Raw genomic sequence first — 23201 nt, forward strand, 5'->3', positions numbered from 1 at the left:
CCTTTGAGTTGTTCGTTGTTGTCACGTCAAGTTCCTGCAAGCTCAACTCTATCTTTGAAAGGCTTCGTGCGATCCCTACATGTAGCCTTGAGGTTCCAGGAGGGATTCTTTGCCAAAACAGCATAGGGGTCTAGCAGGCTTCCTCCAGAGTCGAGCGATCATGCAGCCACCGATAGCCCAGGGCAATTCGCCAATCACGCGGAACGAAGAGGCCAAAGATATCCAAGACGCAATCAACACTATCTTAGAAGCCGCGCAAAAAACACATGAGCCGTCTGAGAAGATGCCCGATAGTCCCATTAATGCTCCGCGGCTCTCAAGAGACGACATGGACGAGACTGAGCTCAACAGCGAATTTGCATGGGACATTGCTACCAAACTCCACGCAAAGAATTTCGTAAGGCTGGTGTCTAGGAAGCCGCCAGTTTTGCATACCATTTACCGTCTGCTCAACAAATTGCAAATGGGTGATTGGGGATACCGCGTCAATATTGCCGAGATGCAGCGCATGCATCTACGAGCTCTGCAAGTCGGCCTCGTTGATAAGGCAGTCGAGATGCAAGTCCGGGGTAATGCAATGGGACCAGAAGCCATCGCAAAAGATGGCAAACTCCTAGCAAGTCTTCTTAGAGAATACAGTAAGCAATCTAGAGAAAGCGCTACGTCCATCCCGCGTTCAGCCTTCATCAGATCAGGGGCGCGGGCTTCGGTACATCACTAACAACTAGAAGCTCAAGCTGTACAAGACTATGAGTACATGACAAAAGTCTCTCAGCAACCATTCGACTTCTTCTTCGCGTCGAGTGAACGCTACCAAGATAGCTACGTTCTCGACAAGGTGATGCGAAAGAACAGGGTAGGAGCTAGAGACTTCGCCGATCCGCCGCGAATGACATACGAGTCCATGAAGCTCCAAGCTCTGCCGACTGGGCCCTGGGGTAGTGAAGAGAACCCCGAGCCTCTTGGCGGGACAAGGAACGCATCGGCTAAGGCAGTGCTTCGTCGCAACTTTTGGTGGAAGATTATGGGCGCAGTGGTTGGAGGGGCTTTCCTTGTCGGCCCTATGTGGCTGCTAGTACTTCAACGAGACTTGTATCTTAACCTCGGAGTTGCTACGGCGTTTACTTTTGCTTTCGGATTTCTCATTGTCGGGTGTGTTGATCAACTGGATCAAGTCTTCGCGTCTACTCTTGCATATGCTGCGGTTTTGATGGTGTTCGTCGGAGTTATGTTTGACAAGCAGTTTCCTGAAGGAGCATGAGCAGAGATTCCGATGAATCATTGGTGGCCGAAAGATGGCATTGCTCAGAATTTCTAAAACAATCGAGAATGTCTAGTGTCAAGGCAAGATCTCCAGGGGTAACGAAACACTGAATCGTGCCCCAAAGCAAGACTCACTCGCAATGAATACACGGTAAGGTGGCCAACGGACCCCACGAAATCCGCTGGCCCAAGGCATTTGGTCGCATTTGCATATCGACGAAACGGGGATGATCAGCGATTCAAGAAACTGGGTGAGCCCCACGAAAGTGGACCGACCGAGGACTCATCCGGTTTTCACGAAGACTCCTTGAATTGTTTTTTGCCTTCATGAGCGGCTGAAATACACTGCTTCCAGATGTAATTCACTCTGAGATTCATCTTCATATGCTAGCAAAATGTGTGAAAGCTTCCTGTCCCCTCCAAGTGACCACCTTCTGGAAGATCACCACTTGAGTCGTCTCATTCGGCGTTCCCATTGAACTCAAATTTACCCCTGACTGTATCTTGTTCTACAGACAGTATGGCACACCGTGAGTCTTGTGGAGCTTGCTGCAAGCTGTGAGCCCAAGTAAGCAGTGATCTCATACTGGCGATCTCGGGACGATTGTTCACAAATTTTCTGCAGCCTGCGTCGATGAGGGTTTTTGTTCAAGATTTGGGGGGAGAATTGCTAACGAAAAGATTCGTATCACATGACAGTTAAGCCGGGTGAAATGCCTCTCGTTTCGAAGAGCTCATGGCCCCTCTGGGCTCTAGAAATGTTGCTTCACAATACCTTAAGGCAGTGTTCAGGTAGCTCGGCGGATACGAGGTTCAATTACCAACAAGTTGGAATAGCAAACGCTTGGATGAATACACAAGTAAAGTAGCAGGGAAGTGCGTTGATTACGGACCGTGGGAAGAAATCAGGCCAGTTGTTGACGAAGAACAGGTTTCTAGTGTCGATTCCTTGCTCGGGTATCCCCACGGATGCCAGGTTCCCGAGGCTGCTTCGATAGACGAATCAAGTTATCTGGATTCAAACAGCCCTTGATCTTTTCTGAAGAAGAGACAGGGCTTCCTGAATCTTGTAACACTGTGTTCAGGGTGCTTCCTTCCATGATGTGCAGTGATCTGCCGCAACCCCTAATTGGGCAGTCAACCGTGGCTCGGATTGTTGATGCCTAAGAACATCGAACATGAACGTACATGAACGTCAACCAATCTTGGTTTCCAGCGAAAGAACAAATGTGTCGCAACAATACATTTGAGTTCATGGCTTCGGGTGATTCATGCTGCATACCACCAGTGTTTCCGGCAGAGACAGTCTTTTGACCCATTCAGTCAAGGCAGTATCATTGAGACATTCCAAACAGGCAATATCTACCGTTGCCATAGCTGTGCTCTTGCAGGGCATACGAGTGAATGCCATCGAAAACAGGGCGAAGACACAACATAAAGTCGGGCATAATGTTACGTTAACAACCTGGTATTTGCTGAGTCTTTCTTGTTCTCGAGACGGCCCTTCAACAGATCGCAACCTACTTTCCAACATGGCTAATTATGGCTATGACGTATACAGCGCTCCCATCCAAACTGCCCACATTCTCAGCCACAGGACCTGCTCCACCACAGTCAGTGGGCACGATTGACACCCTTAGTATCCGTAACTGGACTGCCTTTCGGGGTTGTAAGATATTACTGCGTATAATGACTTGATCCAATGGTGAAATGTAATTCCCATCTCCGATAACAAAAGTCACACGAACGAGTTTCCGTAACTGGGTCGCGTGTCTCACACCGCACTGGTCTTCTCTTCCAACTCCGGCCAAAGTGGCTTGCGTTGGTGGCTCAGCCCGCTTATTTCCTTTGTGGGACACTTGCCAGCATCAATTTTGGCGCCGCGACTAGGGACAGTTGGCAACTTGTTATGGGCGTCACCACATGCAAGTTCGAGATGCTCTTTCACAGAGGAAATTCTGCTCCGGCCTAGACGCGTCTAATGTCTGGCGCTTTGTGAAAGTCCTGTCGTACAAGGGCGCCAAAATTGGAGTACGCAGTTCTTCTTGACTCTGGATGTGAATGGTGAGGCGGGACGGGGCTGGCTCCGTTGGCCCGTGAGCGAGCCGTCGTCCAGGGGTTCAATAAACCTGCAGCTGATGGTGAGGAGATCCGATCTAGCCGGGACCCTGCCGAACAAGCGTCGGAGCTGTTCTTCCTACTGCGCGGCGGCCTCCAGGAGGAAATGGTCCGCTGTCCAACTAATTTTCCTGACCACAAACAGCAGAAGGAGAAACATCACCACTCACGGCTGATGTTGGCTCCATGGCTTTTTCAGCTTCTTTTTTAGCTGCTTGAATGCCATGTTGTGATGATTGTTATCTACCAATATCCAGCTCCCGAGGTATGGGTACGCCCGACAGACTGAACAAAATGTATGGTTGTGTTGAATAGAAGAGTGGTGACGTGAGCATGACGATGACATCGTGGCCGTCACATGGCCCCTTGCTCATTAACAACAGTGAAATCTCAATAACCCCCGCTTGTTCTTTGAGAGCTGCCAGGCATTGACTGTCGTGGTTGTCGTGGCTCCGCAAGAAAGTGAGCAAAGTCGCGCTCTCCGGGCTGCTCTTCTGGAGCGACTGGTCTTTAGCATGACAATTAGCATTGGCCAGTGTGGCTTCGTCATCCTTCATGTGCCCGGGGAAAGAGGGGTCCAAGGCACCAGAATCGAAAATAAGGGTCACTGATTGGATACATGGGACGAATACAGCCACAATTAAGGTATTACGGCGATCATTCCAACGGTTTAAGGACTTAAGGGCCCGAGGGAAGATAGCAATGGACCCTGACAGTAATTGCCGGACACTTGACAGGCCAGATTTCCAGGGCGAAGACGCGAGAAAGAGAGACAAGAGGGCGGGAACGCAAACGAAGACCAGACCTGAAGGAGGGGGAACGACGCCAGACGGCCTGGTTTTCCCCCTTCACCTGAGGGTCCCCGCGTGACACTAGACAGGGAACATGCATGCGGTTATTGGGCGCTGCTCACCACCCCATCCTTTCCAGCGCCGGATCAGGTTTTTCTGAGGTCCCTGGAGACTGGAAAGTTGGACAAGGTTTCAATCTGGCAGTGGAGTGATCATTGAAAAGGGTGAGGCCGGGGCGGGCTGGGTCTCAAGTCAAGTAGCACACACACGGGCAGTCCGCAGCCACGGGGTTTTGCGGGAAAAGGAGATCTGCATTTATAAATACCTTATCCAGGGACACTTTCTCATCGCGATCTGACTTGAGTCGCACGCAGCCCTTAAACGGTTTAAACTTGCAGAATAAACTTCCCAAGATGTCTTCGCAAATCCCCCGTCCCGCTTCGACTACCACGAACTCGTCGACCTCGACCTCTTCTACCTCGACGACCCGGCAGTTCTCGGGCAGCATGGACGCTTACACCCTCTCCATGTACGAGCATACGCAGCGGCTTATGGCTGCGGCACAGATCCCGTACACCAGCCCCCTGAGCATCACGTCTCCTGGCGAGCGAGCGCCCTCCGGAACCAGCTCCGTGGTTGTGAGGAACGGTGTCCCGCAGCTTCAGTCCGGCAGCCTTCCTGCTTTCGGTTCGAGCTGAGCGGTCACGCATTCAATTTAAAGCCGGAAGACGCTGGACACTGCGATCCCGCTTCTGTGAGCCGAGGTAAGCGACAGTTCTGGGATGGCCTCCGAAAACGCCGCAACTAAAGCCTCGTTGTTCATTGTCACTGACTCCCTGTTGCTAGACCTTGAAAATGCGCATTCCCTTATTCTTTGGTCGATCCTAGCCGAAGCCCAAGCAACTGACGAAGTCACGATCATACCGCGGTCCCTTCCCGAACGCTTTACGAAGATCATCTGCTCCTCGCCATACCCTTGATGCGACGTTTTCTCTTTACTTCATTTCCTATCACGAAGTTCATCCGATCGACCCTGATCTCGAACCCGCAAGACCGCCTACACTCCCCACAGCGATCATCCTGCATACATTGTCACCAGAGACAGCTGCTCTCGCCAACAGCGGGATGTTCAATTGTAGTGGAACCGACTTTTGCTCCTGGGTTCGCTGTACCTAGAAAGAGGTCTTCGTGCCTAAAGCTGTCATCCCACGCGGGGTAGTTGTTGCGCAAGAAGCAGGAAACTCCGGCCGATCCGTGATGGAAACTTCATGTTGTCTCTTACAGCGTGATAATGTCTAATGCGTGCCCAGGCATGGGCCGCTACTTCACACGCTATTTTTTCTTTGGTTCGGAACATTGCGATGTTATGATGGAGTTTTGCTCTTTACGAAAGGAGGAAGCAGTCTGACGCAAACGTAACTAGACAGGGCTTTGCCTGATCGTCTATGATACCCCTATGAAATTCAATGAGCATACTCGTCTTCTTTCTGAAACTTTGAAGCAAATCTCCTCTACTAGTGATGTCGAACTATCGTGCCGCTGATGACAAGCCATCAAGATAGACTCTACCTATCACCAGCACTGCCCTTCTAACTGGTCCGCTTCATACTCCTAGATCTGTCTGGCACTGTCAGCATACTATCAGCACTGCACAATACCCCATTGGCCACAAGCCTCACGTAACCTGATAAACTTCGGCAAGGTCGATGGAATCTGAGTGACGATGTCTGGCTCTCTTCTCTATAATACCCATACATCGGCCTGTCATTGCCCTGCAATCTCAACGAAGTGCCCTGCTTCTTCATTGTGACTCGGCTCCTTTGAAGCAGGCCTGCCATCATGGCAGAAACTTTGAGGCCTGTCAGCGATACGGCCCTTGTTCCTCGAAGCTTTGGCCGGCAAGCTCCAAACTTTCATCCATAGCTGCCTCGGCCCCTTGGGGTATTCCTCGTGTACAATCCTTTGATCTTATGTTTACTGGATGCAATCTCTACTGAAGCCAGCCTTCCGCTTTCAATCTTTTGAGTCACAACTGTTTGAATTCCATGAAAGTCTTCTGTCCTTGGGCCCCTTGTCGAATCATCTCCAATGCCCCAAGTCTTTTGATATACCTCTTGATAGCCATCCAACCACTTGATTCATTTTTTTCTCAGATGTCAGCTTTTTGGGACGATTCCTCCCTGACAAGGGCGATGGGCAAACGGATGAACCTCATCTCCGCATGTCGATTCACCCGGTCATTGGTTTCGTCCTATGAAGAGACGATGCTTAGGCAGCCACAAGGGACGAGGGGCGTGGTGCCAACTGCCCGGCCGGATGAAAACCACACCCAGTGAATCAAGTGCTGTCCCGGGTGAAAAGAATGATCCAAACAACTGGAGGCCTTTGATCTCTCCTACAAGTGCAACTTCCTTGGTTGTCAAAAGCTCGCCTTTCCTTCCACCTTCTACCACCCATCTCAAGGACCTTCTCTGCTCATCCAACAGTCTGTCGGCAACCTCAAGTACAACAGAGCAGCGTCATCGGAACTCTCAAGATGAGCTACCGTCCAGTGAGTGAGATATACTTCAAGTGATGACTTGAGGCTAAATTTCATCGATACAGATCCCAGACCTGTTCACCATCGTTGACGGTCAATTTCATCATATAACGCTGCACTGGCAGTTTGATCTAGCCAGGAGGTCAGGCGACCAAATCTGTTACTGGAATGAAATCATCGGGCAGCTTTTCGTCTACGGTCTACCAGGAGAGCTCCCCTACGAACCTGCGGTCGCCCGCGGTCCGGTGAGAATCTTCATCGACGTCACCAACCGCCCAGCCGTCCTCCCGCCCGGCTTCTGGGCCACTGAGAGGGTCCTCATTGGCCCTTCTTGGGGTCTGCCGGGCTGGCACCCCTGGTTTCCGACAGACCCTCTGTTCCTGAGCACCGAGAGATCTCTTGGAGGACGTCCTGGGACAGTGGGCGACCTGCGCTGGTGCGGTACCTGCGGCAAGTGGCTTTTGGCCCCTTACTTCTTCGACCACGATGGTGCCCGCGCGAATTCGCGCACCTGCAACCGGTGTGTTATGCGCCGAGACCTCCGTTCTCGGGCGTACAATACGAGGGACGCCTGGCTTGTGGCCAAGCAGCCGACGATGATGTGGCTTCGCCCCGGCGAAGCGGGCTACGACCACTAGCCCGAGCCCGGAGCCCCCGGCCGGGTATGAGGCCGGGAGGCAGGGCGGCGGAAGGATCTGTAAGTCATCTCACTCGTGCCTCTTCACTTTGATCCCTTGCGTCATCCACTTGGTCGATCTGGTAAGCCAGATGATGCCCAACGTCGCAACTCGGGACGAAGGCAGACAATGCTGGACCACGGATCGAACTGTCGACCCAAGATCTGAACAGCCATCTCAAATGTTTTGATAACACTGCGCGGGTGGAGTCCTAGCCATCCCTGAATCTTTTGAGGGACGAGACGAGACGAGACGAAAGAGCTGCTGTCACTGGACGGCGTCAACTCCAGACTGAAGGGGCCAGGGGCTTCCCTGGCTGTCCGGGTTCGTTCGTCTGGGCTTGCCGACTGCCGCAGATGCTTTGAAACTGGCTTCTTCCCTCATATCAGGTTTCATCAGAGTTCAAGTGGCTGACTTTCGATTAAGCAGATATCCTTCCACGCGGTGACGGCGGTACGAGTCGAGAGAAAACCGATGGGAAAGCCAAAAAAAACATCAAAAGAAATAAATAAATCTACAAAAAAAAGGGAGGGAAGAAAAGAGAGGTAGGCCAATTTTCATCCTTCTATCCTACCTCACCACTACCAGGGCGTAGCTCGCCCATCCTTTCACCTTCACGATTTACACATCTCATATGAGCCTTATCAACCTTGGGCATCAGCAGGAAACACGCCGTCCCTCTTTCAGCTCATTTTTCCCTGGTCCTTTGGCTTGATTATGAATTTCTGCCCCTCAATCGACAGTGGAGATTTTGGGAGAAACAAAGTCGAGACATGCAGGAACCGTTGCTGACCTGTTGGCGCTAGAATTAAGCGAGGCCCAAAACAGTGCGGAAGGGGGTCATTACGTCAGCAGCCGAAGATGCTGCGATGGCTGCAATTGGCCGGGGAAGCAGGCGCCGGGAACGTCGTTCCTCGTGCCGGGAAATTGGGCAAATCGACCATCCTTGTCGATCCCAAGAATTCACCCCCCTGCTCGTTATTGTCTGTTCTCTTGCAGATTTCCGATTCATTACTCTCGCCTGACAAGGCCCCAGGTCCCAGAGGTCCCAGAGAGGGTCCATCCAATGTCCGTTGCGACGGGAGAGAGGACATTGTGGTAGGTTCGCGGCTTGTCATTGTTTGCTTCCTCTTCTTTCTCTGTCTTCTCGGTTGTGTGTGCGCGCAAACTACAAACGCGATTCGAAAAGCTGACTCAAACTCGACCATCTACAGCTGCTACTCGAACGTGAATCTGCCCGTTTGGCACACGAGAAACCGCGACGTTGCGTCATCCCAACTTGAAATTACCTTCGTTAGTTCCCGACCCGTTTAGGAGCAAACGGAACAGCTTCCCACGCGCCAAAGTAACGCTAGACCATTGCCGACCGTCAGTGCGCAAACTTCGATATTTCCACAGGAATTATTCCCCCAAACTTCTTCCTATTCCACGCTCCAGAGCGTTCAGGAAGCACCTTTCCGACCTTCTCCATGCTCTCGGAGCTGTAGAACACATACCATATCCGCCAGAATGGACGAGAAGCAGGCACCCGGGAGGCCTAGTGGGATTCCTCGCATGTCCCGTCTGCCTCTTCCAAGAACAGCAGCTTCAGCTCCAGCTCCAGCTCCAGCTCCCGCTGTTCGACCATCTCCATCGCGAGAAGGCCTGAACTCGAGTATACGAAATCCTCGCCTCCGCCCAGCTGCTTCACGAGACCAATTGGCCTCAGCCGCTGCTCTCAAGCAAACGGAGCCTCGCAGCCTTCCTACGAGACCGAAACGCGAAATTCAGCCTCCAGCCACGAGAAAGACAGAACTGAGAGCTCCCGCTGCTACGCTGAGATCTTCCCGAAGCGTGCCTCGACTGCAACCAAAAGAATCGATAATCCAGAAACCCCCTACACCCCCAGAAGAACCCCAACGGTCATTCACTCCTCGCTCGACAAGCGTTACGCGAAGCCCGTCCGAGGACAATGTCGCTACCCCAAGCTCGAGTCGTCTGGGCGATCCGATTACCCTGACCAAAGACACGAGCAGCCCACAAGTCGCCGATGATGATGCCGAGCCTGATCTTCCAGACTTTGACACGCTGAGAACGACACCATTCAGACCTCGTCCGTCCCTTTCCGAACGAACCATCGAGACCCTTCAGCAACTACAATCTTCCCCTTCTCTAAGCAAAAAGACGTCCACATTCTTCGACCCAGATGGCACTATGCGGCCCCGCTCACGCGCCGGCAGCGGCCACTCGAGACCTGGCTCAAGCTACACCTCCGATGGCTCCGTGCGGCCCACGTCCCGGCACAGCAGACCAGGTTCGAGCTCTGGTGCTGAAGAGAACCCATTTGCTAATGCTCGACCGGCTGCGAACGCGTACCGACCTCTTGGCGCCATTGAGGGCACCCCAGCTCGCCGTGTATCTAGCATCCGTTCCCTACGAGCACCATCACTGAGAGCTACACCCCAGTCGTCACCTTCTGGACCGTCGACTACTTCGGCGATACAAGTCACCCAAAGTCCCAGCCCAACGAGACCAACTGGCATTATGGCACCACCACCACCCAAAGCTGGAGCAAAGACGCTGGCTGCTCGCCCTCTCAAGCCCCGCGCCTCGGTTCAAGGACTTTACAAGAAGCCTTCCCTGCCAACAATGGCCCAGCCAGCTCCAACGGCGTCTGTTGCTTCGCCGCAGCCCAAGAAATTGACACCGTCCAAGTCTTATGGATCTCTACGAAGGCCTGGACCGTCAAAGATTGGTGCTCCACCTCCTGCTACTTCAAAGGATGCTGAAGAATTTGGAGAAAATCCAGCGGCAAAGTCCTCCAACGCTCTGCGAGAACAAATTGCCAAGGCCCGGGCAGCCAAGCGCGCTGCAGACAGACAAGCTGCGGAGGCAGCATCGGCTCCAAGCGCAGCGCCGGTTGCAGAGTCTTCTGCGCTAGCCCAGTCTGAACCACCCATCATCCCACAGGACGACGGGTTCGACTTTGGCATCGCTGTCACGCAAGACCCTTTCAACACTCAGAGATCGGAGAACTCTCAGAAGAAGGTCATTCAACAGCGGCTCGGCACTGCCCGCAGCAGTGGCAGACTCAACATCGCGGCCATGGGCCTCAAGGAGATCCCGGTCGAGGTTCTCAAGATGTACGATTCAGAGTCCATGGGCACTTACGATGGCTCATGGGCTGAGACTGTCGATCTGACTCGCTTCGTAGCTGCGGATAACGAGCTGGAGACTATCGATGACTCCATCTTCCCAGATGTCACAGCAGAGGAGATGGCACAGGATGAGGACTCGAACGGCAACATCTTTGGCGGCTTAGAGGCGATGGACTTGCACGGCAATTCGCTAATCTCTTTGCCAATGGGATTGAGACAGCTTCCTCTGCTCACATCGCTCAACTTGGTAAGCCTACACATGCGACCCTGAGTGTCAACTTTGACTAATAAAAGCAGTCGCAAAATCGACTCGCAAACAACTGCCTCGAAGTCATCACCCAGGTCAAGGCCCTCCGAGACTTGAAGCTCGCCAATAATCTTCTTTACGGACCCCTCGATCCCATCTTCTCGAACCTCGAGAACCTCGAGATCTTCGACCTTCACGGAAACAACGTATCATCGCTTCCACCTGGCATCGAAAGTCTATCGAGGCTGCGCGTTCTTAACTTGAGCGAGAACAGCTTCGAATCCCTGCCTTTTGCGAGTCTGTCCAAGCTCCCACTGACGGAACTGCTGGTGAAGAAGAACAAGCTCACGGGAACGCTGATTGAAGATGGGGCCGAGTCCCTCCCAACCCTTCAGATGCTCGACCTATCCTGTAACCAGTTGACACGCTTGGTACCTTCAGGATCAGTCATCAATCTGCCTGTCGTCCATCAACTCATCATCTCGATGAACCGCATACAAGAGCTACCCGATGTCAGCTCTTGGTGCAGCCTCATGACCCTGAACGCCGACGAGAACGCTATTTCCGAGTTTCCCAATGGTTTCACCGCTCTTGAGAAGCTTAGGCATGTTGACTTTTCTGCCAATGACATTCGCGTGGTACCACCCGAGATTAGCAGGATGGATAACTTGACCATGATTCGGCTCGCTGGCAACCCGTTGCGCGACAAGAAGTTTGTTTCTGCCACCACAGAAGAGTTGAAGGAAGTCCTCGCCGGCAGGCTTGAGCCGCCTCCGCCCTTCAAGGAGGAGGATACCGCTGTGCCCGACGAGGCACACCTCGACGAACCCCATAGCATCCAACCAGACACTACTCCCGCACCTACAGTCGAAGCTATAGTTCGCGATAACCACTCGGACGAGGACGACTTCGCTACCCCTCCCACCTCTTCGCCGACATCACCAGCACGAGCGCGTTCGCAGACGCTAGCCAATGAGACATGGCCTGTCAAGCAAGGTGTTCTGGACCGATCAAATACCAAATCAGCTTCGTTGCATCCTGTGGTGTGTTCCAAGGTCGCGGCCGACAACAAGGTCATTGAGATCCAGTTGCGTCACAACCTTTTCACCTGCTTCCCGAATTCACTGTCCTTCTTCGCCGATTCTCTTGCCGCCCTGTCTCTTGCGCATAACCAACTGGTCGGCGAATCTTATTTGACAGAGGAGCTTGACTTGCCGGCCCTGCGTGAGCTGAACCTCGTCAGCAACCACATCACCAGCCTTTCGCCGTTGACCACGCACTTGGTTGCCCCGCAGCTAGAAAAGATGGACGTTTCGTTGAATCGCATCACTGCCCTTCCGCCTGACTTGCGCTCAGTTTTCCCCAGGCTCGTCGTCCTTTTGGCAGCAAACAACCACTTGATCGAGCTTGACCCAGACACCATTAAGGGCATGGAGGTTGTCGATGCTGGTAATAACGACATTGCACACTTGAACCCGAGACTTGGCCTTCTAGGTGGCACTGGCGGGCTCAAGCGTCTAGAGGTCGCTGGCAATCGCTTCAGAGTTCCTAGGTGGAACGTTCTTGAACGGGGTACGGACGCTACCCTGCGGTGGCTAAGAGGGCGGGTGCCAGTAGCGGAGATGGCATCGTGGAAGGTCAGCGAGGGTGACACTGGCAACACTTCCGACACCAGCCTCGATGATGTAGATTAAGGGCACTGGCTGGAAAGGTATCACTGGAAGGGGTTTATGGGGGAGGGCTTTACGGTTTCGGGTTGATTTTGGGGGCTGCTTTGGGGGCTTTTGGGAGCTGTCGTTTCGATTCACGCACATACTTTTTCTTACTCGTGGCATCACGATGTCATGTTGAGCTTTCCATGGAGTTGAGGGGAAATCTTTGCGATCACCATCGCCTGATATCCTGTACCAGTACTGTATAATACTATAGACATAATATGGGACGGTGGCATTCCGTCCCAGCAAGGTTTCTGTTTCCAACGGTCTCTTGATGTCTGTTTCGTATTGACTTTTCACAATGCGTTGGTAGCGTATGTTGCTATAGAGGTCCTCAAGATTGTGCCGAAGTCTTTCTCCGATCCTTTCTTTGTGGGATATTAAACATCGCATCCAAATCCTCGATATGATGGTCTTCTACTCTTCAGTTCAGCATCCCACATCCATCAGACGTAGCTTCGCTCTACTAGCAGCCAGCAGCAAGAATAATTTCTTTCGCCTGACTTCTCTGCTTAGTACTTACAAAGTATACCCCGTCACAATCTTACACAATCTTACACAATGGCAACTGCAATGGCTTCAATCCGGGCGGCTACGTCCCGTCCCATCAAGAACGTCAACTCCTTCTACACTGACTACCTCCACATCGTCAAAGCCTCCGACGAACAATCTGGCCGCGAGATGAACTACGACGAGGAAAAGCAGCTGCCCTCGCCACCCCCGGGGACCACCACCGACGAGGATTCTGAACCCCTCACCTGCTTCGATGCCACAGCCATCGTCCTCGTCGTAATCTGGGCCGTCTTCTTGGTCACCTTCGGCGCCTACACCTTCTGTAACATCGTCCGCGAGCCCTCGGAGCAATATGTCTTGGACACCGACGTCTTCAACACCATCGCGGCGGCGGTATATCTCCTCCACGGTGCTCTCTATTTCTGTTATTCGACCTATGTCGGTCTCATTTTTGCAGGACCGATAGAGGGGAAAGATAAGACGGAGAGCGCTGCCGAGGCGTATGCCGCTGCACAGACGTTCTCGGATGATGATTCCGGCGGCTGGTGGTGGGAGCCGTGTCTTTCCGCTGAGGCCATCGACAAACTCATCCGCATTCAGATCGCCGTCTTCATCGTCGCTTTCTGGCCTGTCTTTGTGGTGTACAACTTTGCGGCCGTCGTCTGCCATGACTTCAAGCGCCTCACAACTACTAGAGGCGTTGATCAGGAAATTGCTCCCCGTGCCGTCTACTCTGCTGGCAACCGCGCTCAGGAGAATCAATGTAAGAGGACCTCTGAGATTTCTGAGAAGAAGCCATTGCTCGGACAGAGGCTGACTGCGTCAGAGATCGTGGCGATTGAGAATGAGGCGGCGGCGGCTGAGGTGTGGAGGATGTATAAGGCTAGGATGGTTGAGCAGAAGCCGTATGCTCCTGCTGTCCAGCAGTAGGGGTTGGACTCTTCATGTCTGGCTAAGGGGTTGCTCATGGCATCGTGGTTACATCATCTAGTGACCATGAGCAAGTTAACTGTATTCATTATCAAGAGTTGCAAGTGTAGTGAATTGAAGTCATTAAAATAGTTTTTTTAGTTGTTGTCAGCGCTGTGATATATATTCAGTCCATGCAGGCACTTATGGCTCAGCTTGAACTCGAACTCGATATCATAAGTTGCCCATCGTGAGATCCTTTCATGACTCACATCGAATCGTGTCAGAACAGCCTGCAGTATCAGCGTATAGTCTCAAGCATTCTGACGAGCATGGCCAACCATGAAGGCCCGTCCTCTTCTTCAGATTTCCTTCGGGAGAGATTTGACATTGCTCGTTCCAGTCCTCTTCACGTTACCTCCCAGCCCCCCTTCCCCACGCCATTGATCACCTACCGTCTGCATAGCCTTGCCAGGTGCACGAAGAAATCTCTTCCACACTCTGACACATCTGTTGTGTACACCTTTGGGGCTTACTGTCAACTGACCTGGCCGGACTTCACGAGGGGCGAGAGACAGAATGCCCCTTACACATTCCAGCACCACCGCCGTCATTGCCTCAAAAGACGGCAAATTCCTGTTCCTGAAAGTTTACTCGGGAGTAGTGAACTTTCCAGGTGAATCATAGCAAGGTTGCGGCTTCCGGCATTTGCCATACAAAGCGGATGTTGACCACAGAGGTATAGTCTAACTTCACGACACCAACGGATAGACTACCTATCTCCGATTAAACCATGAGCCCTGACCCTAGGTCGTTGGAACGCAATCGTAGATAGACATGTTCTACCCTATATGAACCCTTCTCGTTTGTCCCAGCCTGGCCAGCATTGTGCTTGAACACCTCGTTCTCGACATCACTCCTCGCCACTAAACTCTCTCTTGCGATTATCTCACTAGGAGTACAAAACAAACCACACCCAGTCACTGAGACCTGAAGTTACCACAACCACTTTCATCCAACAACACAAGTATTCCTTCCTCAACCTAACAAAGATGGCTCCTACTACTTCCGCTCCTGTTGCCGGCCTCAGCGCCGGCATCCAGGACGACGATTGCAACTTCCGGAACACCATAATCATAGCGGCGGCATGTGTGGTCTACACTATTTCGGCCCTTGTCTTCTACGCCTTCCTCAATAGGTGCCGTTTCTTCCCTGGATGGTACGGGAGCTCCGATAAAAGACTGCAACACAAGGTCTTGCTACTCTTGTGGCTTCCTGCTACCTTGATCCTCTGGCCCCTGTCTCTCCTCTTGATCATATCCTCTAAATGCGGCTTCGACGTCGGCGACAGGTTGGCCAATCTCTATCGACGCATGAAGACGAACAGCAGAGCCCTGAGTCGTCACATCAGCGGAGAGCCAAGGGAAGGAATGGAGCTCGACAGATGGGAAGAGATTGAACTCGAAGAGGAGAACCATAACGTTCTCCGAAAGAATACCACCATGGGAGTATTCATCAACCCCTTCGATGAGAGAGGGCGTTCAAGTACCCGCAGCTCCAGTGTATCCAACAGTAGGGACCCGTCACCTAAAGATCGTCGGACGTCCTCCTCAGCCACGGGGATATCACCAGTCAAGTGGTATGAGAGGCTTGCTTCACCCGCCAACATGGGAGGGACTCTCAATCAGGCGGGCTCCAGCAGCAACGTTGGTCCGTCGTCGACGGATCGCACGAGGAGCGAAAGTCCCTACACAGACGACGGCGATTCTCGACAACCGACGACCACTCCGGCTGAGAGTGTGGACGCAATGTCTTCAGGTTCGAGCAGGAAACCTAAGACGACACGGAAGTTGCAGATTATTCCTGAGCAGACCGAAAAGGTTGGAGGATGGGAAATGATGGTTCTCTGAGCGAAAAGATTGATGCACGGCAGGTACGACGATTGACTTGGGTTCCTGGCCTCGGAGATCTTCGAAGATCAATTCCGGGGTGGGAAAAGCCATCATAACATAGTGGGAGTTACTATCATACAATGTCGAGCCCGGGATTTGGGATCTTACGACATGATATTCTTACACCCAAATTAGGCGTATCAATGAGCGGAAAAGCATTCATTGCTCTAGTCATTGAGTAGGAGAGTCACACCTCATATGGGTCGTAATCGCCTCAATATACTCACTTCTGGTATTCTGGTGTCTCTTGGCTCTTCCATGTTATTTAAAAACCTTACCCAATGTGTTTTCTGGCGCTCAAGCGATAGAAGGCAACTTTGTCACTGCTCCAATTCTCATCCAAGTTGCCTCTGCAATACAGCAGTCCATGACTTGAAGCCGTTCATAGGAATAGTACTTGCAGGGATCAGGCTTGAGGAGGCACATTAGCATCGTGATATACCAGCCATTAGAATCCTCTGCGCTTGGATGACCGTTGAGGGCCATAAACTCCATGTACACGGCCTTGGGACGGCTATCTCTCCAGGCACAGTCTAGCCAAATGAAACCAATAGGATCCTTTGCGTCGCAGGCTCCGTGGTTCTCGTGGTCTTCGACATCGTAGGTCCTCAAAGTTTGGCCACCGTGTCGTGGAGGGGTATCACCCGTGTACATTCCGTAAGGAGGAAGTGAAGAGAGCGGCAAGTTGTTGCAGATGGCTGGGTATACAGCATAAAGCCCATTCGAGTTCTCAATTTTCCTAGGTGTTGATGAGATGCGAAGATCTGTGATGCTTGCCACCAAATCGAGAGAGGGCCTATTGAAGAACCCTGATACTACGCTGGAAGGAAATCCGAAGATGCCATCGTCTGCGTGCGGGACAAATGAAAGAGCAGCTGGCTTGCGATAGCGATGGCTAGGGTATTGTAATTCAATACCGCGACCTACCACCACGATTTCACCTCGCTCATCTCCAATCATTTGGCGCGTGTGGGCGGGTCTCAGTATAGTCCTGTCAAATGTGACACTGTTGTCCCATCCGAGCCATGACCAGCTGGGAAAATTTGAGTTCCGTACTTGCGGGTGATGATCTGCTGTCCGCCAACAAATGGCCTGGTCGAAGGCGCATGTTGGCAAGCCATAATGAAACGTGGAGTCTTCCCCGTCAAGGCTTGCGTTGAACTTCTGGAGGACGCCTTGGAAGGCTGAAATTCTATCTTCGCCTTTTGTGAAAGCGAGTTTCGAGTAGTGCTCTGCAGCACACAAGAAGGTTTCCAACTCTTCTCCTGGACGGATACCCAACAGGCCTCCTACCTTCTGCGACTTGTCGAGAGCCGTGTTTGCCGTGGAGTCGGCAAGACGAGTACCGTCTAGCTTGATCGTTGTTTCTTGGCACTGCAGAAACACCCCAGCTGACGTGAAGAGAACAGCCCGGTGTGAGAGTACTTTCTCTTGGTAACACCAGCCCCGGCTTCCCCAAGGCGAACGTACCAAGACATCATCCAGCTCATCGGCCGAGTCACACGTAGTAGCAAGTTTTGCGATGGTAGCCGCTTGCAGTCCTTCTCCGGCGTTCTCCGCTGAGACTGCTGCAATGGTAAACCTGGCGGCGGAGTAGATCTCGCGCATTCGCAATATCTGGACTTTGACATCGCGGGGAGAATCCTGTACTATGCAGAGCGCGTCAACCCAAAGATATCTTTCCCCAACAACTTCGCAAACGAGTATAGCGTGTCTTATTGTCGTTGGTATCTTCCACCAGATAGATTCTAGCCCATAGTCGCGCGAGTATTCATCAAAGTTTGCTTGTTCCAGTCTGGGCTGTTCGACACCACCCCAGACGTATGTTAGTATGGCAAAGGAGCACCCTTCAGGGGCGACGACAATGCTTCTCTTGTGAATGTCAATGAGTCGAAAGCAGATGCCAGGGAGATTATGCCATCGTAATGGGTTTGCGATGCAACGATTGTGATCAGGACGCTCCTCGCAGTCTCGTAGCCAGCCGATGATGGGTTTCAACTGGGCTGCTGTAATCGCGTACTCAGCTCTCGAAGCGAAGAAAGGTTTACTATCCTCCCTAGTTTTTGAAGGGTCTTGCTGCGTACTCTGTTGCTCCTTCTCATTGATACGCGTGGCGCCCGATTTCGTTGTTGATCTTTGTGCGAGCAACCCAATACTCTCTCGTGGTTGTTGATTCTCCCAGAAGTCATCTTCGTCGTAATTCTGCCAAGGGCACTGCAAACAGTCATCAGGCCATAGAGTCTCATGAAGATTGCGGATAGCTTTCCATAGAAGCCCATCCCATTTCCCATCAGAACTAAGGTGGAGCGATCTTAGCCGCGTCCGTTCGTCACATGCAGCGATTGAGAGGGAACCAACCGGACTTTGATGCCTTGTGGGCAAAGGATGGAAGCCCTCAAAAGTATGCAAGCGACAGGAAGGTCGTATGGCTTTTCTTCTGTTTTCATGAACTGTCTTTGGTTTTGGTCCTCACGGCAAAAATGGAAAGTTTCGTGGCCGTAAATTCCCACCCCGTTGAAAAGAATGCCTTCGTCTACGCTCGTGATCGGCGAGGTGATGATATCAGTAGACTTTGCCGGCCCGGTCAGGAACACGTCCGATGCTTCTATGATGAGCAGGGCATCTTGAATCAGCTGAGGCCAGATGGCTTGCCAGACTGGGCTGTCCCAATCTTTGACCTGGTAATAGTGCGTATAGCTGTTCGATATCTGGATTAGTACTGAGTCTCTCGCAGGACATACGGCTTGACAGACGCTTACCCCATGATAGGTCCTTCGGTCTTGAAGCTAGCCTAGATCACGGACGAAGGACAGTCTAGGCTTCGAGAGCGACCGGGAATATGGGTGTTTAAGTATGTGCTCCGCATCTTCTATTAGCTAGATATCAAGAAGAACGAAGATCAGGCAGCCGAGCGGCACATAATGCAGCCAACATGCGCACATTCGAAGAAAGTGTAAAAAGTCCCCACCCAACCCCCATTGTCATTTGCACGATCGTATTGCATTTGCTTGCAGGACTCCTACGCAAGAACAATAAGTGTGCGATTCTCAGAGGGAAAGCAAGCGACTTTATAGAAAATTGACAGAGCAATCCCTAGAGGTGTTATCAGATGCGCCAGTACAACGCAGCAAAAGGTCGAGCGAGCAGCTAGTCAAGACATTGCGACGAGGGGGAATCGAACCCCCGGCTCCCCGACGCTGCTGGATGGCAACGGAGAATTTTACCACTAAACCATCGACGCTGGTTGAAGACTTGCAACAGTCTAGCAGCATGTGAAGCTCAGCGCGCCAGCCCGCGAGCCGGACTCGAACTTTTCGCGCAGAGAAGCAAGGCAGGGCTCGAGGCTCACGCGCAGAAGAGGAGCAGACACCCTCAACTGACGGCCGAGAGGACTGAAGTTGAAAGACGTGCATGCAGGGTTGCGAAGCGGTGGTCGATATCGAGACCAGGGACGTCCGCAATATCACTGCCTCCAGGAATCATGCGAAGCTCGGGAGCAGGTCAAAGCCAGAGAAGTTGTAGATGCAATGTTCATGGTTGATTGGGGTTGGTATCTGCCTGTCCAAAACTCCGCGCACTCACAAAATCAGTTCAAATAGTTTGGGAAGTCCAAGCCGTCCACCTGGAACTCGTTCATCAGCGTGGTCCAGTCGGGGAAATCTTGCATCATGCCGGCCCAATCCATTCCGTCGGCGGCCGCCATGCTATCCAGTCCACTATCCACCATGCCCTCCGCTTCCGATCTATCGTCAGTACCACCAGGCGTCGGGTAGGATTCTTTCTCGGCGCTCCCATTGGCAGTCGCTCCGCCGACAACGACGGCGCCACCGCCGCTCTGCTGGTCAAGACCCTGTCGTATCGCCGTTGCCTTGGCTCTCAATGTTTCTAGAACCGTCATCTTCGCCGCGGGCCCGAAACCGGCGTTCACGCTCTTCAAAAGCATAAAGCTATCGTCCACAGCCTTCCACGCCCTATCGACACTCGGTCCCTCCGGCCTCACGCACAAGTGCCACAGGACGTAGAGAAGCATATGGTACTGGGGATACGCCCGCATAGACCACCGATACTGCCGCAGCAGCTCGTCCGACGCCAGGCTCATGCCATCCTCGAGAATACCGAGCGCCTGGAGAAGATTCTCCTCCGTCGCAAACGAGTCGCGCGCCTCTGGGTGCTGGAGGTTGAGCCACTGCTGGCGCGTGACCATGTCAACCTTGCGAATGATGAACCGTGCAACGAGAAGGGTCTGGCGTTGTTGAGGGATGACCGGATTGCAGTGTCGAAGGAACCCTTCCGCGTACTCGTGAAGTTCTTGGACGACCTGGACGCGGACGGATTCCGGTGTTGGGTTTTCGGCCCACGACGAGGCCATGGCCGCTAGACGGTGCCATGTGCGAGTCACTTGGATGTTGATTAGTGCCAGCGTCAACGTCGTCCAGCCGGTGCGAGAGTGTGGGAGCTCCTTCATCTCGGGATACAGGTCTCCGTCGTCCAGATTTGATGGGAAGCTGACGCCTATTTGTAGGTTGAAGCTTGAAACGTTTGAAAAGCCATAGTCCTCTGCTGCTCGACCATCCCGCGCGACGAGATGCCACCAAATGCGTCTACGAATCTCGGACTCAAAGGGTGAGAGGCCGAGCTTAGTCCCGTCTCGGTGTAGACCGATCGATTGGGCTGCTCGGATGGCCAGTCCGTTCAACGTCCACAAGCCTCGACCGGGGTTGTGTATCCTGAGCGCCGCCTGCGCCTAGTATAAGCATAAGAAATAACAGTGTCCAGTGTGAGTATACATACCAAGTACACAGACAAGGCTTCGAGCAGTTTCACCGAAGGATGTTCAAGAAAGTCGGCCTTGGCAAAAGCTTGCTCGAGGCCTGTCTTGAATCGATGAAGGCTCGTCACCTTGTCTTCGCCCGTGAAAATCTGGACCGAATTGGGCTCCAGAACAACAGTTGAGACAAAGAAAATGGCGAACATGACCGCTAGTGCTTCTGAACTCGCGTTGCGAGGGTCGTCGATGGCCGTGTACACGAGAACTTCTGCTGTCGGCCGGTGGAGTATCTTGTTGCAAATCTCGATATTGTCGACATAGTTCCTCCATAGTTCTATGGCGCCGTACTTTGAAGGAAGGAGCTCAGCAAGATCCAATTTGAGATCTGGTGCTGAGAGAATGCCCATAGGATTAAATGGCGACAGCTCCGCCGTAGCTGCCGACTCACTACTCTGTGGTGTGGTGAGAACTGATTGAATGTCATGTTCCTTTTGATGACTTGTCAGCCGACTGTCTTATGCCTCGAGTGAATGGAAGAATCACTTACCTCCTCAATGACCCGAGAAATCAGAACATCGTCAAAGTATTGACTCGACGATCCCTTCCGTAAAAGAATCTCATCGTTGACACTCTTCTCCTGCGGACCCGAAGCTGGCGCTGTGGTTGGCCTGGATGGTGATGGATTAGAGTGATTTGGTCTCAAACCCAAACCAAAGGCTGTCCCGGGCGTGGAGGCCGATGGTGAAGCCCGAAGAGCCGGAAGCTGCTGCTGTTGCTGGCTCGCCGCTCCGGCCACAAGCGTCTTCTCCAGGTCCGAAATCCGGCTTGCAACGTCGGCGATGGTGGTCTTTCGGACACGGCGTATCGGCTGGCCCGCTTGTGGATAGTGACATTGGAAGCCGCCACGGGCACACGAAGCGCAAGGTTGCTTCTTGTCGCAGCGAATCTTGCGGCGGTGGCACAGCTGGCAGGACCGCTCGATTTTGCGGCCGCCGCTGCTGCTCCCGATGCCGAGGCGGGTCGCGCTGCTGCTGTTATTGCTTCCACTCTCATCCCCGGCGGCCGTCGGGGGCTGGGATTGGCCCGGCTGCGGCGCGTCGGGTGCTCGTGTGGGCGAGGTCCGGACAGCTCCGGAGGCAGATGTTGGATCCGGTCCCATGGGGCCGGTATGGAGAATCCGGGTGACACCAGATCCCGATGCGATACGACGCAACACAAGATCGAATTCGACAATCCGCTGCTATTTTGTCTTGGCTTGCACAAATATGATTCGACTCGCGGCAAACTTGCTGGGGGCTGAACAACAAACAGCTCTTCCTTCAGTCGAGGTGGGTGATGGACTCTAGGTCGATGGTCAGGATCCCTCGGTCTCGGCGCTTACGAGAGAACCGAGGCCGAGCGAACCATCCCACAGGCCCCTCTCCTCCTGACTCGAGATGTAAAGTGCGAGCGCCGCCCAGACAAAGTGCGAGATGAAGCGCGCAAAATCCGGTGGCAGACCACAGCACCTGCTTGTTTGCCTAGGGAGGCTGACTGTACCCATGGACCATGAGCCATGGGACATGGCTTGACCGCTTTCAGTTCTTCCCGTCGTCAGCGCGCCCGCAGAAGGCTTGATGACGGAGTAGACTCCGTCCGCATGCGTCCTAGTATCGAGCTTTGAACAAGTCCTTTAAGCTTCGCCGAGGTCCCCGAACGCGTACTATGTAGGGCGTCCCTTTATTTTTCCAGCCACCACGTGTCTGATCTTTCTGGTTTCTCTGATCTTTGTTAATCTAGAGGGATTGTCTAATCCGTCGTCTTTGAGACCGGTATAGAGGCTTTTTTGATTAGATGCTTCAATGTCTCAATGTCATATGCGACTCGGGGGTCGGGCAAGCCCGTGAAGGATGCAGCGAGAACCCTGCTGCATACTATGTTCGCGGCTGCAGCCCCTGTGCTTCAATCTATCATTGATGCCAGTTGAATAGCCATATTGACAATGGTTACATAGTCGCCTTAAGAGGCAACTTGCCTCGGTACGGGCTGCCGAAGAGGAAAGAGTTGGCGTGTCAAAAGGCCCTTGATCAATATCAATAAGGTTCAACATGCTGGGAACATCCAAAAAAAGATCCATGAACATTGAAGACCATTGACACGGTACCATGCAGAACTTACTCGTTATCAAATCTCCGACTATCACTGACACGGTGAGTAATAACTAAATGGATCGACCCAGCCAGAACCTTTTCGTGTTAGTTCGTGGGGTTCCGCGCCGCTCAACGTCCATTATCCGTATCATCAGGGCATCGGGTTAACCGAGTTAGGTACGGACGCGCATCCTCCGACGCTTCAATTGGGACCAACGTCGTAGAAATGCATGCTCAGTACCAAACATCAGTCTTGTCTACACAGCAAGTTTCGACGATAGCCTTCAACATAATTTCCCTGACCCTTGACTCTTCCGGACGGATCACTACCGAGGCGATGGTAAGCTCCCGCGATGGCGCAAAGGGGGGCTACTGGCTATGCCCCGCAGACTTATTCTACACAAAGATGCTTTTCGGGCGTTGGAGTTCATCCTCATCGACCA

General features: G+C 52.7%; 11 protein-coding genes and 1 non-coding gene across 12 annotated transcripts; 7 read left to right on the top strand and 5 right to left on the bottom strand.

Annotated features, from left to right (window-relative positions):
• Positions 1 to 160: 160 nt before the first annotated feature.
• On the top strand, positions 161 to 1261 carry CLUP02_17023 (uncharacterized protein; the record flags this gene model as incomplete). Its single annotated transcript, XM_049295939.1, has 2 exons — positions 161 to 638; positions 732 to 1261. 2 exons carry the CDS (start codon positions 161 to 163, stop codon positions 1259 to 1261), a joined length of 1008 nt encoding a protein of 335 aa, XP_049153086.1.
• Positions 1262 to 1557: 296 nt separating this feature from the next.
• On the bottom strand, positions 1558 to 3938 carry CLUP02_17024 (uncharacterized protein; the record flags this gene model as incomplete). The annotated part of the gene is made up of 13 exons (XM_049295940.1): positions 1558 to 1650; positions 1781 to 1889; positions 1956 to 2015; positions 2106 to 2198; positions 2288 to 2356; positions 2452 to 2570; positions 2630 to 2738; positions 2788 to 2863; positions 2945 to 3079; positions 3121 to 3241; positions 3299 to 3392; positions 3465 to 3546; positions 3629 to 3938. The coding sequence occupies 13 exons, from the start codon at positions 3936 to 3938 to the stop codon at positions 1558 to 1560; spliced, it is 1470 nt and encodes a 489-aa protein (XP_049153087.1).
• Positions 3939 to 4083: 145 nt separating this feature from the next.
• On the top strand, positions 4084 to 4530 carry CLUP02_17025 (uncharacterized protein; the record flags this gene model as incomplete). The annotated part of the gene is made up of 3 exons (XM_049295941.1): positions 4084 to 4247; positions 4312 to 4380; positions 4455 to 4530. The coding sequence occupies 3 exons, from the start codon at positions 4084 to 4086 to the stop codon at positions 4528 to 4530; spliced, it is 309 nt and encodes a 102-aa protein (XP_049153088.1).
• Positions 4531 to 4585: 55 nt separating this feature from the next.
• Positions 4586 to 4870, top strand: CLUP02_17026 (uncharacterized protein; the record flags this gene model as incomplete). Its single annotated transcript, XM_049295942.1, has 1 exon — positions 4586 to 4870. The coding sequence occupies one exon, from the start codon at positions 4586 to 4588 to the stop codon at positions 4868 to 4870; it is 285 nt and encodes a 94-aa protein (XP_049153089.1).
• A 1838-nt stretch (positions 4871 to 6708) lies between these two features.
• Positions 6709 to 7349, top strand: CLUP02_17027 (uncharacterized protein; the record flags this gene model as incomplete). Its single annotated transcript, XM_049295943.1, has 2 exons — positions 6709 to 6723; positions 6777 to 7349. The coding sequence occupies 2 exons, from the start codon at positions 6709 to 6711 to the stop codon at positions 7347 to 7349; spliced, it is 588 nt and encodes a 195-aa protein (XP_049153090.1).
• A 1105-nt stretch (positions 7350 to 8454) lies between these two features.
• CLUP02_17028 (leucine Rich Repeat family protein) lies at positions 8455 to 12466 on the top strand (the record flags this gene model as incomplete). The annotated part of the gene is made up of 4 exons (XM_049295944.1): positions 8455 to 8486; positions 8603 to 8681; positions 8826 to 10772; positions 10823 to 12466. The coding sequence occupies 4 exons, from the start codon at positions 8455 to 8457 to the stop codon at positions 12464 to 12466; spliced, it is 3702 nt and encodes a 1233-aa protein (XP_049153091.1).
• A 582-nt stretch (positions 12467 to 13048) lies between these two features.
• CLUP02_17029 (uncharacterized protein) lies at positions 13049 to 13930 on the top strand (the record flags this gene model as incomplete). Its single annotated transcript, XM_049295945.1, has 1 exon — positions 13049 to 13930. One exon carries the CDS (start codon positions 13049 to 13051, stop codon positions 13928 to 13930), a length of 882 nt encoding a protein of 293 aa, XP_049153092.1.
• A 1031-nt stretch (positions 13931 to 14961) lies between these two features.
• CLUP02_17030 (uncharacterized protein) lies at positions 14962 to 15819 on the top strand (the record flags this gene model as incomplete). The annotated part of the gene is made up of 1 exon (XM_049295946.1): positions 14962 to 15819. One exon carries the CDS (start codon positions 14962 to 14964, stop codon positions 15817 to 15819), a length of 858 nt encoding a protein of 285 aa, XP_049153093.1.
• A 339-nt stretch (positions 15820 to 16158) lies between these two features.
• CLUP02_17031 (uncharacterized protein) lies at positions 16159 to 18625 on the bottom strand (the record flags this gene model as incomplete). The annotated part of the gene is made up of 3 exons (XM_049295947.1): positions 16159 to 18157; positions 18220 to 18558; positions 18621 to 18625. The coding sequence occupies 3 exons, from the start codon at positions 18623 to 18625 to the stop codon at positions 16159 to 16161; spliced, it is 2343 nt and encodes a 780-aa protein (XP_049153094.1).
• A 396-nt stretch (positions 18626 to 19021) lies between these two features.
• Positions 19022 to 19102, bottom strand: CLUP02_tRNA309. Its single transcript has one exon. It is a non-coding gene; the product is annotated as a tRNA-Gly (tRNA).
• A 21-nt stretch (positions 19103 to 19123) lies between these two features.
• Positions 19124 to 19396, bottom strand: CLUP02_17032 (uncharacterized protein; the record flags this gene model as incomplete). The annotated part of the gene is made up of 2 exons (XM_049295948.1): positions 19124 to 19253; positions 19329 to 19396. 2 exons carry the CDS (start codon positions 19394 to 19396, stop codon positions 19124 to 19126), a joined length of 198 nt encoding a protein of 65 aa, XP_049153095.1.
• Positions 19397 to 19447: 51 nt separating this feature from the next.
• CLUP02_17033 (fungal specific transcription factor) lies at positions 19448 to 22193 on the bottom strand (the record flags this gene model as incomplete). The annotated part of the gene is made up of 4 exons (XM_049295949.1): positions 19448 to 20605; positions 20653 to 21081; positions 21177 to 21866; positions 22011 to 22193. 4 exons carry the CDS (start codon positions 22191 to 22193, stop codon positions 19448 to 19450), a joined length of 2460 nt encoding a protein of 819 aa, XP_049153096.1.
• Between the last annotated feature and the right edge of the window lie 1008 nt (positions 22194 to 23201).

This window comes from Colletotrichum lupini, chromosome 9 (assembly GCF_023278565.1).
Source record: "Colletotrichum lupini chromosome 9, complete sequence".
Classification (NCBI taxonomy): Eukaryota; Fungi; Ascomycota; class Sordariomycetes; order Glomerellales; family Glomerellaceae; genus Colletotrichum; species Colletotrichum lupini.